Source organism: Oncorhynchus nerka, linkage group LG9a, assembly GCF_034236695.1.
Source record: "Oncorhynchus nerka isolate Pitt River linkage group LG9a, Oner_Uvic_2.0, whole genome shotgun sequence".
NCBI lineage: Eukaryota > Metazoa > Chordata > Actinopteri > Salmoniformes > Salmonidae > Oncorhynchus > Oncorhynchus nerka.
The window spans coordinates 61,552,241-61,565,345 of record NC_088404.1 but is presented as its reverse complement, the minus strand read 5'-3'; the positions used below and the strand labels follow the sequence as shown (position 1 = coordinate 61,565,345).

The window sequence follows — 13,105 nt, the reverse complement described above, 5'->3', positions numbered from 1 at the left end:
TAGATTTCTGTTGTCGTGGTTATTTCGTGCACACTTTTACTTTGTCACCATAATAATTTGCATGAGTTATGTTACGGGTCTCATTACCATCCCCCTAGACTGTCGGGCCAAAAGGGATTCGTAACACTAGCATTGAAAAGTCCTGTGAACCTCAAAAAAAAATAATTACGGATGGATCTTCCTCAGGTTTTTGGCTGCCATATCAGTTCTGTTATACTCACATACATTATTTTAACAGGTTTAGAAACGTCAGAGTGTTTTCTATCCAATGCTACTAATTATATGCGTATCCTAGTTTCTAGGCCTGAGTAAAAGGCAGTTTACATTGGGCACATCAGTCATCCGAAAATTCAGGATGCTGCCCCTAGCCCGAAGAGGTTTTAAACCTCTGCAATGCTGCTTTCAGCTTTAATTAACTGCTATTGTTGTCACGTTCTCTTGCCTAATTCAACAAGTGTGTCATGCGAAGGATACCCAACCGATTTAATATCAACACACCTTGCTCTAGATTTACACCTATCGATACAAACTTTACATTTTTTGCTAAATCATTTTTGGAAGAGCCTTTCATTTCAGCGCATCTAATTTGTAAACATTTCTACTGTATTAAATTATAACTTATTTTTATACATAAAAAAAAGAACACTCACCAAAATAAAGTTCTATGTTTTGGTGATGTAAGTGTCGAAACGGTGCGTTAAATTCCTGACCAAGTGTCGGCTTGGTTATAGATGCAACGTAAAACCAATGTATTCCATTGAGCCCATTCCAGCCATTACCCGGGTGTTTGACACGTCATTACAAGCCTCTTCAAAGTCGTAACTTAATAGGACAAAAACAAATGGCTCCAAAAGCAATTATAGTTTTATTACAAAGGCATAAGAACAGTTTAATAGTAAGTGTCACTGAGAATGCTAACAGTAACAACATATGACTAGTAAGTGTCGAAAGGAAACTAAATATCTCAAACCTGCCTTCTTGAATCAAATACAGCCAAGGTAGGTTGAAAATCATGTTAGTTTGTATTCTGAGCAAGATGGTATTGTGTTTGTTTGAAACAAGAACACTTATACTCAGATGAACAAAGAGGTTTGAAGTTGTGTTTACTAAGCATCCAACTTGCTGTTTTGCAAGGTTGCTTTCAATTACTCTTCAGTATTTTCAGGTATCACAAAATGAATTGCGGTTTTCAACCTTTCCAGTGGCATGTCGAAAGAGTCATACAGTAGCTGCGCGTCACAACTTATCTGTACAAAATATAATTGGTTAATTTATTTGACTTGATTACGTACACCTGGGGCAATGGACATTCAGAATGGACATTTACAAAATGTTCAGATATAATGTATTGTGTAGATTAAATAAAGTATCATTCCAAAATGCTATAAATAGATTTTGAGAAATGTTGGTAAATTAGCTTTTATTGTTTAAAGAACTTATGAAAGAGATGTGTTTTTTTTTTTACCATCTAATCATGAAATGGGGTTGTACAAAGACGTATTAATTTGAAATATATCACTTGATGGTTTCATTTCAGAGAAACAAATAATCATGTTTAGTTGCAAAACGCAACAAAAGTTTAACTCAAAAAGTTGAGTAAACTGAAAAAGCCTCTCTCAGTATCCTCCTCCCTCTCTTTCTCAAACACTATCCTCATTCCTCTGGCTTCCTCTTCCACTATACTCCATCTCTCTTTCTCTCTACTCCTTCCTCCTATCTCATTCACACTGTTCTCTCTCTCACTCAGTATCAGGACTACCACGTCTTATGTGAAGGGGAGGGAAGAGAACATCAAACCCTCTACATGGCCCCATCTTTCCCCTCCATCCTATCCATCACCCCCCTCCTCACACCAAGCCCTGTAGCCTCCTGACAGGCAGGGAAAACACTATGTGAACAAACAGGGAAAGTAGTATTGCTGCAGACACTGCTGCACTGCTGGGGGAAATGCATTGTGCTCCCAGTGTTTTATTGGGTATGGGGAGGGAGGGGAGGAAGGAGGAGGGAGACATAGTTGCTTGGCAAACACCAGAGCTAGATTTCCCAACTTTCATGTGGGGTCTCTTCAGGAGGTGAGGAGAGCAGAGGGGAATTTGGACTTGCTCTCTCTTTCCCTCTCCAGCTGCTTCTCTGGACGACCAGGGAGGGATGAGGTGGAAGAAAAAGCGTGACAGAGAGAGAAAGAGACGGAGAAAGTTTTGTGGGGGCTTGTTTTGTTCTAAATCAAATAGTTTTATAGCTACGCAGGGGGTGTGTGGTTCCAGGCACAACACAATGGCCAACAGGATCAATATTGACATTCTCCCTGGCGATAGTCCGGTTGGCTCTGTGTGGTCAGAGGACTGAGGTATGAAGGACTGGAACCCACATGGCCACGCTGCCATTTTGTGGTCACGGCTGGAGGACAGTTTCAGTAAGGTCCTGGGTTTATCCCACAATGGCAGTTCTTAGACAGCCTTGGGAGAGTATACCCCGGCTCTGTCCCAAACGGCATCCACCTCCTTATATAGTGCACTCATCTCGACCAGAGCCTTATGGGTGCACCACATGGAAAATAGGGTGCCGTTTGGGACGCATACCCTGACCCTCCCTTAAGGACCCTATTAAGGCCCTATTACCGTAAGTCGGCTTTCATCCTTCTGGTCCGTTGCCAGCTCGTAGCACAGCTCATTACTTTATCACAATAACTGGACCACTTTGGCACCACCGTGCTGTATGGGACTGTGTGTGTGTGGAGCGTGGTACTGGAAGTGCCCAGTCCAAGGAAAAACACAGCAGTGGTAGACTAAAGAGAGTAAATGTAACAGTAAGCAGAGGGTTGACAAGTTACTTTTTATTAGCTTTTCCTTGTACAGTAGTTCACAGTAAAACACTCACACAGACATATTGCGGTGAACTGAAAACACATTCCCACACAGTAGCCTTCTCCGTCAGGGAGAGGTGGACGACCCTCCTGTTTGAAAACTACTGGGGGTGCAGGGTTTTGGGGGTGCAGCTGATTAGACAGTTAATCAGCAGGATTCAGCTACTCTCGTCAAAAGAGTGGCTTGTTGAATCGGGTGTGTTTAGAGCAGGTTCAGAGCAAAATCCTGGATACCCATTATGTTCTCCAGGACGAGGGTCAGTCAACACTGGTATAAGTGGTGTTACCTGACAATAGAGAACGTCTCAAATGTTGAAAAACTGTATTTGAATTATTTTCCGTTGTATTTCACTAATTAATATTATGTCTGAACAGCTATTGGTCACATGTTCCATTCTTACAATGACAGTAGCTAGGTTTCCATCCAATTGGCGACAGATTTTCATACAAATATTCTAAAATCTGCATAAAGAAAATATGCAAATTTTCCCATCTGTGGTGTTTCCACCAAACGCACTTGTTGCAGATAAAAATCTGTACATGATGACACACAATATTAATACTCTCTCACAAACAAACCCACACACCAGCAGTGCACATCTCCGAACACACAAACTCTCTCTCTAGAGGCCGAACCACTCTGTGACCCCTCCCCTGCGAAGGTCCGGTTTCTGCCTCTGTTTCTCATCCTCCATGAATTTCTCCTGCATCTCCTCCACCGAGCCCCCGGCTGACTTCACATCCTTCTCGGTGAAGATGTCAGGGAACTCAAATGTCTGCTGCTGCACCTGGAGACACAGAGGGAGAGGGTTAGAGACAGATTCACTTAGGGTGAATCTGAAATGGCAACTCGCCACCAACCCCTTTTCCCCTAAGCCCTTGGTCTCTACTCACTTAGCCGACAAGACAGGGCCCATGAGGTGTTACACATAAATGTTTGCATGCTATAGACTGTAGACAGACTTTCTCCAACTCCTTTCTCTATCACCAAAGCTATCGCTTATCTCTCCCTCACAGACAGTCTCTCTCTCTCCCATACACAGACAGTCTCTCTCTCTCCAAGACACAGACAGTATCTCTCTCTCCAAGACACAGACAGTATCTCTCTCTCTCTCCCAGACAGACAGTCTCTCTCTCTCCCAGACACAGACAGTCTCTCTCTCTCCCAGGCACAGACAGTCTCTCTCTCTCCCAGGCACAGACAGTCTCTCTCTCTCCCAGGCACAGACAGTCTCTCTCTCTCCCAGACACAGACAATCTCTCTCTCTCCCTCACAGACAGTCTCTCTCTCCCCCTCACAGACAGTCTCTCTCTCCCCCTCACAGACAGTCTCTCTCTCCCAGACAGACAGTCTCTCTCTCCCAGACACAGACAGTCTCTCTCTCTCCCAGACATAGACAGTCTCTCTCTCCCAGACACAGACAGTCTCTCTCTCTCTCTCTCTCTCTCCCAGACACAGACAGTCTCTCTCTCTCCCAGACACAGACAGTCTCTCTCTCCCCCTCAGACAGTCTGTCTCTCTCTCCCAGACAGACAGTCTCTCTCTCCCAGACAGACAGTCTCTCTCGCCCAGACACAGACAGTCTCTCTCTCTCTCTCTCTCTCCCAGACACAGACAGTCTCTCTCTCTCTCTCTCTCTCTCCCAGACACAGACAGTCTCTCTCTCTCCCAGACACAGACAGTCTCTCTCTCTCCAAGACACAGACAGTATCTCTCTCTCTCCCCAGACACAGACAGTCTCTCTCTCTCTCTCCCCAGACACAGACAGTCTCTCTCTCTCTCTCTCCAGACACAGACAGTCTCTCTCTCTCCCCAGACACAGACAGTCTCTCTCTCTCCCAGACACAGACAGTCTCTCTCTCTCTCCCAGACACAGACAGTCTCTCTCTCTCCCAGACACAGACAGTCTCCTCTCTCCCACACACAGACTCTCTCTCTCCCACACACAGACAGTCTCTCTCTCTCCACACACAGACAATCTCTCTCTCTCCCACAGACACTCTCTCTCTCCAGACAGTCTCTCTCTCTCCCAGACACAGACAGTCTCTCTCTCTCCCAGACACAGACAGTCTCTCTCTCCCAGACACAGACAGTCTCTCTCTCCCAGACAGTCTCTCTCTCTCTGTCCCACACACAGACAATCTCTCTCTCTCCCACACACAGACAGTCTCTCTCTCCCAGACACAGACAGTCTCTCTCTCTCCCAGACACAGACAGTCTCTCTCTCTCTCTCTCTCTCCCAGACACAGACAGTCTCTCTCTCTCTCTCTCTCTCTCTCTCCCAGACACAGACAGTCTCTCTCTCCCTCAGACAGTCTCTCTCTCTCCCAGACACAGACAGTCTCTCTCTCTCCAAGACACAGACAGTATCTCTCTCTCTCTCCCAGACACAGACAGTCTCTCTCTCTCTCTCTCCCAGACACAGACAGTCTCTCTCTCTCTCTCTCTCTCTCCCAGACACAGACAGTCTCTCTCTCTCCCAGACACAGACAGTCTCTCTCTCTCCCAGACACAGACAGTCTCTCTCTCGCTCCCAGACACAGACAGTCTCTCTCTCGCTCCCAGACACAGACAGTCTCTCTCTCCCAGACACAGACAGTCTCACTCTCTCCCACACACAGACAGTCTCACTCTCTCCCACACACAGACAGTCTCACTCTCTCCCACACACAGACAATCTCTCTCTCTCCCACACACAGACAGTCTCTCTCTCTCCCAGACACAGACAGTCTCTCTCTCTCCCAGACACAGACAGTCTCACTCTCTCCCACACACAGACAATCTCTCTCTCTCCCACACACAGACACTCTCTCTCTCCCACACACAGACAGTCTCTCTCTCTCCCAGACACAGACAGTCTCTCTCTCTCCCAGACACAGACAGTCTCTCTCTCTCCCAGACACAGACAGTCTCTCTCTCTCCCAGACACAGACAGTCTCTCTCTCTCCCAGACACAGACAGTCTCTCTCTCTCCCATACACAGACAGTCTCTCTCTGTCCCACACACAGACAATCTCTCTCTCTCCCACACACAGACAGTCTCTCTCTCCCAGACACAGACAGTCTCTCTCTCTCCCAGACACAGACAGTCTCTCTCTGTCCCAGACACAGACAGTCTCTCTCTGTCCCACACACAGACAATCTCTCTCTCTCCCAGACACAGACAGTCTCTCTCTCTCCCAGACACAGACAGGCTCTCTCTCTCCCAGACAGTCTCTCTCTGTCCCACACACAGACAATCTCTCTCTCTCCCACACACAGACAGTCTCTCTCTCTCCCAGACACAGACAGGCTCTCTCTCTCCCAGACAGTCTCTCTCTGTCCCAGACACAGACAGTCTCTCTCTCTCACAGACAGTCTCTCTCTCCCAGACAGAGACTGTCTCTCTCTCACAAACAGACCGTCTCTCTCTCCCAGACACAGACAGTCTCTCTCTCCCAGACACAGACAGTCTCTCTCTCTCCCAGACACAGACAGTCTCTCTCTCTCCCAGAAACAGACAGTCTCTCTCTCTCCCAGAAACAGACAGTCTCTCTCTCTCTCTCAGACACAGACAGTCTCTCTCTCTCCCAGACACAGACAGTATCTCTCTCTCCCAGACAGACAGTCTCTCTCTCTTTCTCTCTCTCTCCCAGACAGACTCTCTCACAGACAGACTCTCTCTCACAGACCGTCTCTCTCTCACAGACACATACTGTCTCTCTCTCACAAACAGACAGTGTCTCTCTCTCCCAGACAGACAGTCTCTCTCTCTCCCAGACACATACAGTCTCTCTCTCTCCCAGACACATACAGTCTCTCTCTCTCCCAGACACAGACAGTCTCTCTCTCCCCCACACACAGACAGTCTCTCTCTCCCCCACACACAGATAGTCTCTCTCTCTCCCAGACACATACAGTCTCTCTCTCTCCCAGACACAGACAGTCTCTCTCTCCCCCACACACAGATAGTCTCTCTCTCTCCCGCACACAGACAGTCTCTCTCTCTTCCAGACACAGACAGTCTCTCTCTCTCCCACAGACAGAGAGTCTCTCTCTCTCTCCCAGACAGACAGTCTCTCTCTCTCCCAGACACATACAGTCTCTCTCTCCCAGACACAGACAGTCTCTCTCTCTCCCAGACACAGACAGTCTCTCTCTCCCCCACACACAGATAGTCTCTCTCTCTCTCCCAGACAGACAGTCTCTCTCTCTCCCAGACACAGACAGTCTCTCTCTCTCCCGCACACAGACAGTCTCTCTCTCTTCCAGACACAGACAGTCTCTCTCTCTCCCACACACAGATAGTCTCTCTCTCTCCCAGACACAGACAGTCTCTCTCTCTCTGACATCTCTCTCTCTTTCACTCTCTGACACAGACAGTCTCTCTCTCCCAGACACAGACAGTCTCTCTCTCTCCCAGACAGAGTCACTCTCTCTCCCAGACACAGAGAGTCTCTCTCTCCCAGACAGTCTCTCTCTCCCAGACACAGACTCTCACTCCCAGACACAGTCTCTCTCTCCCCAGACACAGACAGTCTCTCTCTCTCCCAGACACAGACAGTCTCTCTCCCAGACACAGACAGTCTCTCTCCCAGACACAGACAGTCTCTCTCTCTCCCAGACACAGACATTCTCTCTCTCTCCCAGACACAGACATTCTCTCTCTCTCCCAGACACAGACATTCTCTCTCTCTCCCAGACACAGACATTCTCTCTCTCTCCCCCTCAGACAGTCTGTCTCTCTCTCCCAGACAGACAGTCTCTCTCTCCCAGACAGACAGTCTCTCTCGCCCAGACACAGACAGTCTCTCTCTCTCTCTCTCTCCCAGACACAGACAGTCTCTCTCTCTCTCTCTCTCTCTCCCAGACACAGACAGTCTCTCTCTCCCTCAGACAGTCTCTCTCTCTCCCAGACACAGACAGTCTCTCTCTCTCCAAGACACAGACAGTATCTCTCTCTCTCTCCCAGACACAGACAGTCTCTCTCTCTCTCTCTCCCAGACACAGACAGTCTCTCTCTCTCTCTCTCTCTCCCAGACACAGACAGTCTCTCTCTCTCTCCCAGACACAGACAGTCTCTCTCTCTCCCAGACACAGACAGTCTCTCTCTCCTCCCAGACACAGACAGTCTCTCTCTCCCAGACACAGACAGTCTCACTCTCTCCCACACACAGACAGTCTCACTCTCTCCCACACACAGACAGTCTCACTCTCTCCCCACACACAGACAATCTCTCTCTCTCCACACACAGACAGTCTCTCTCTCTCCCAGACACAGACAGTCTCTCTCTCCCCACACACAGACAATCTCTCTCTCTCCCAGACACAGACACTCTCTCTCTCCCCACACACAGACAGTCTCTCTCTCTCCCAGACACAGACAGTCTCTCTCTCTCCCCAGACACAGACAGTCTCTCTATCTCCCAGACACAGACAGTCTCTCTCTCTCCCAGACACAGACAGTCTCTCTCCTCCCAGACACAGACAGTCTCTCTCTGTCCCACACACAGACAATCTCTCTCTCTCCCACACACAGACAGTCTCTCTCTCCCAGACACAGACAGTCTCTCTCTCTCCCAGACACAGACAGTCTCTCTCTCTCCCAGACACAGACAGTCTCTCTCTGTCCCACACACAGACAATCTCTCTCTCTCCCAGACACAGACAGTCTCTCTCTCTCCCAGACACAGACAGGCTCTCTCTCTCCCAGACAGTCTCTCTCTGTCCCACACACAGACAATCTCTCTCTCTCCCACACACAGACAGTCTCTCTCTCTCCCAGACACAGACAGGCTCTCTCTCTCCCCAGACAGTCTCTCTGTCCCAGACACAGACAGTCTCTCTCTGTCCCAGACACAGACAGTCTCTCTCTGTCCCAGACAGTCTCTCTCTCTCACAGACAGTCTCCTCTCCCAGACAGAGACTGTCTCTCTCTCCCAGACAAGACAGACTCTCTCTCTCTCCCAGACACAGACAGTCTCTCTCTCCCAGACACAGACAGTCTCTCTCTCTCCCAGACACAGACAGTCTCTCTCTCCCAGAAACAGACAGTCTCTCTCTCTCCCAGAAACAGACAGTCTCTCTCTCCTCAGACATCTCTCTCTCTCTCACAGACACAGACAGTCTCTCTCTCTCCCAGACACAGACAGTATCTCTCTCTCCCAGACAGACAGTCTCTCTCTCTTTCTCTCTCTCCCAGACAGACTCTCTCACAGACAGACTCTCTCTCACAGACCGTCTCTCTCTCCCACATACTGTCTCTCTCTCACAAACAGACAGTCTCTCTCTCTCCCAGACAGACAGTCTCTCTCTCCCAGACACAGACAGTCTCTCTCTCCCACACACAGACAATCTCTCTCTCCCCACACACAGACACTCTCTCTCTCCCACACACAGACAGTCTCTCTCTCTCCCCAGACACAGACAGTCTCTCTCTCTCCCAGACACAGACAGTCTCTCTCTCCCCAGACACAGACAGTCTCTCTCTCTCCCAGACACAGACAGTCTCTCTCTCCCCAGACACAGACAGTCTCTCTCTCTCCCACACACAGACAATCTCTCTCTCTCCCACACACAGACAGTCTCTCTCTCCCAGACACAGACAGTCTCTCTCTCTCCCAGACACAGACAGTCTCTCTCTGTCCCAGACACAGACAGTCTCTCTCTGTCCCACACACAGACAATCTCTCTCTCTCCCAGACACAGACAGTCTCTCTCTCTCCCAGACACAGACAGGCTCTCTCTCTCCCAGACAGTCTCTCTCTGTCCCACACACAGACAATCTCTCTCTCTCCCACACACAGACAGTCTCTCTCTCTCCCAGACACAGACAGGCTCTCTCTCTCCCAGACAGTCTCTCTCTGTCCCAGACACAGACAGTCTCTCTCTCTCACAGACAGTCTCTCTCTCCCAGACAGAGACTGTCTCTCTCTCTCTCTCTCTCCCAGACACAGACAGTCTCTCTCTCCCAGACACAGACAGTCTCTCTCTCTCCCAGACACAGACAGTCTCTCTCTCTCCCAGAAACAGACAGTCTCTCTCTCTCCCAGAAACAGACAGTCTCTCTCTCTCTCTCAGACACAGACAGTCTCTCTCTCTCCCAGACACAGACAGTATCTCTCTCTCCCAGACAGACAGTCTCTCTCTCTTTCTCTCTCTCTCCCAGACAGACTCTCTCACAGACAGACTCTCTCTCACAGACCGTCTCTCTCTCACAGACACATACTGTCTCTCTCTCACAAACAGACAGTGTCTCTCTCTCCCAGACAGACAGTCTCTCTCTCTCCCAGACACATACAGTCTCTCTCTCTCCCAGACACATACAGTCTCTCTCTCTCCCAGACACAGACAGTCTCTCTCTCCCCCACACACAGACAGTCTCTCTCTCCCCCACACACAGATAGTCTCTCTCTCTCCCAGACACATACAGTCTCTCTCTCTCCCAGACACAGACAGTCTCTCTCTCCCCCACACACAGATAGTCTCTCTCTCTCCCGCACACAGACAGTCTCTCTCTCTTCCAGACACAGACAGTCTCTCTCTCTCCCACAGACAGAGAGTCTCTCTCTCTCTCCCAGACAGACAGTCTCTCTCTCTCCCAGACACATACAGTCTCTCTCTCTCCCAGACACAGACAGTCTCTCTCTCTCCCAGACACAGACAGTCTCTCTCTCCCCCACACACAGATAGTCTCTCTCTCTCTCCCAGACAGACAGTCTCTCTCTCTCCCAGACACAGACAGTCTCTCTCTCTCCCCGCACACAGACAGTCTCTCTCTTTCCAGACACAGACAGTCTCTCTCTCTCCCACACACAGATAGTCTCTCTCTCTCCCAGACACAGACAGTCTCTCTCTCTCTGACATCTCTCTCTCTTTCACTCTCTGACACAGACAGTCTCTCTCTCCCAGACACAGACAGTCTCTCTCTCTCCCAGACAGAGTCACTCTCTCTCCCAGACACAGAGAGTCTCTCTCTCCCAGACAGTCTCTCTCTCTCCCAGACACAGAGTCTCTCACTCCCAGACACAGTCTCTCTCTCTCCCAGACACAGACAGTCTCTCTCTCTCCCAGACACAGACAGTCTCTCTCCCAGACACAGACAGTCTCTCTCCCAGACACAGACAGTCTCTCTCTCTCCCAGACACAGACATTCTCTCTCTCTCCCAGACACAGACATTCTCTCTCTCTCCCAGACACAGACATTCTCTCTCTCTCCCAGACACAGACATTCTCTCTCTCTCCCCCTCAGACAGTCTGTCTCTCTCTCCCAGACAGACAGTCTCTCTCTCCCAGACAGACAGTCTCTCTCGCCCAGACACAGACAGTCTCTCTCTCTCTCCCAGACACAGACAGTCTCTCTCTCTCTCCAGACACAGACAGTCTCTCTCTCCCAGACAGTCTCTCTCTCTCCCAGACACAGACAGTCTCTCTCTCCAAGACACAGACAGTATCTCTCTCTCTCTCCCAGACACAGACAGTCTCTCTCTCTCTCTCCCAGACACAGACAGTCTCTCTCTCTCTCTCTCTCTCTCCCAGACACAGACAGTCTCTCTCTCTCCCAGACACAGACAGTCTCTCTCTCTCCCAGACACAGACAGTCTCTCTCTCGCTCCCAGACACAGACAGTCTCTCTCTCCCAGACACAGACAGTCTCACTCTCTCCCACACACAGACAGTCTCACTCTCTCCCACACACAGACAGTCTCACTCTCTCCCACACACAGACAATCTCTCTCTCTCCCACACACAGACAGTCTCTCTCTCTCCCAGACACAGACAGTCTCACTCTCTCCCACACACAGACAATCTCTCTCTCTCCCACACACAGACACTCTCTCTCTCCCACACACAGACAGTCTCTCTCTCTCCCAGACACAGACAGTCTCTCTCTCTCCCAGACACAGACAGTCTCTCTATCTCCCAGACACAGACAGTCTCTCTCTCTCCCAGACACAGACAGTCTCTCTCTCTCCCATACACAGACAGTCTCTCTCTGTCCCACACACAGACAATCTCTCTCTCTCCCACACACAGACAGTCTCTCTCTCCCAGACACAGACAGTCTCTCTCTCTCCCAGACACAGACAGTCTCTCTCTGTCCCAGACACAGACAGTCTCTCTCTGTCCCACACACAGACAATCTCTCTCTCTCCCAGACACAGACAGTCTCTCTCTCTCCCAGACACAGACAGGCTCTCTCTCTCCCAGACAGTCTCTCTCTGTCCCACACAGACAATCTCTCTCTCTCCCACACACAGACAGTCTCTCTCTCTCCCAGACACAGACAGGCTCTCTCTCTCCCAGACAGTCTCTCTCTGTCCCAGACACAGACAGTCTCTCTCTGTCCCAGACACAGACAGTCTCTCTCTGTCCCAGACAGTCTCTCTCTCTCACAGACAGTCTCTCTCTCCCAGACAGAGACTGTCTCTCTCTCACAAACAGACCGTCTCCTCCCAGACACAGACAGTCTCTCTCCCAGACACAGACAGTCTCTCTCCTCCCAGACACAGACAGTCTCTCTCTCTCCCAGAAACAGACAGTCTCTCTCTCTCCCAGAAACAGACAGTCTCTCTCTCTCTCTCAGACATCTCTCTCTCTCTCACAGACACAGACAGTCTCTCTCTCTCCCAGACACAGACAGTATCTCTCTCTCCCAGACAGACAGTCTCTCTCTCTTTCTCTCTCTCCCAGACAGACTCTCTCACAGACAGACTCTCTCTCACAGACCGTCTCTCTCACAGACACATACTGTCTCTCTCTCACAAACAGACAGTCTCTCTCTCTCCCAGACAGACAGTCTCTCTCTCTCCCAGACACAGACAGTCTCTCTCTCTCCCAGACACATCTCTCTCTCTCCCAGACACAGACAGTCTCTCTCTCCCCCACACACAGACAGTCTCTCTCTCCCCCACACACAGATAGTCTCTCTCTCCCCAGACACAGACAGTCTCTCTCTCCCCACACACAGATAGTCTCTCTCTCTCCCAGACACAGACAGTCTCTCCTCTCCTCCCGACACAGACAGTCTCTCTCTCCCAGACACAGACAGTCTCTCTCTCTCCCACAGACAGAGAGTCTCTCTCTCTCTCCCAGACAGACAGTCTCTCTCTCCCAGACACATAGTCTCTCTCTCTCCCAGACACAGACAGTCTCTCTCTCTCCCAGACACAGACAGTCTCTCTCTCCCCACACAGATAGTCTCTCAGACAGACAGTCTCTCTCTCTCCCAGACACAGACAGTCTCTCTCTCTCCCACCAGA

The 13,105-nt window shown here is 49.9% G+C and overlaps 1 protein-coding gene across 2 annotated transcripts in view; it reads right to left on the bottom strand.

Annotated features, from left to right (window-relative positions):
• Positions 1-2,818: 2,818 nt before the first annotated feature.
• mrpl23 (mitochondrial ribosomal protein L23) overlaps positions 2,819-13,105 on the bottom strand; it is a 144,929-nt gene continuing 134,642 nt past the window's right edge. The window contains exons 5-6 of one of the 2 annotated variants that reach the window (XM_029668815.2): positions 3,451-3,651; positions 2,819-3,150 (exon numbers count right to left, since the gene is read on the bottom strand). In XM_029668815.2, the coding sequence (XP_029524675.1) occupies positions 3,487-3,651 (165 nt within the window). In that variant the 3' untranslated portion in view covers positions 2,819-3,150; positions 3,451-3,486. Of the gene's footprint in view, positions 3,652-13,105 lie in introns of both variants that reach the window. The other variant, XM_029668814.2, reaches the window with a different exon arrangement.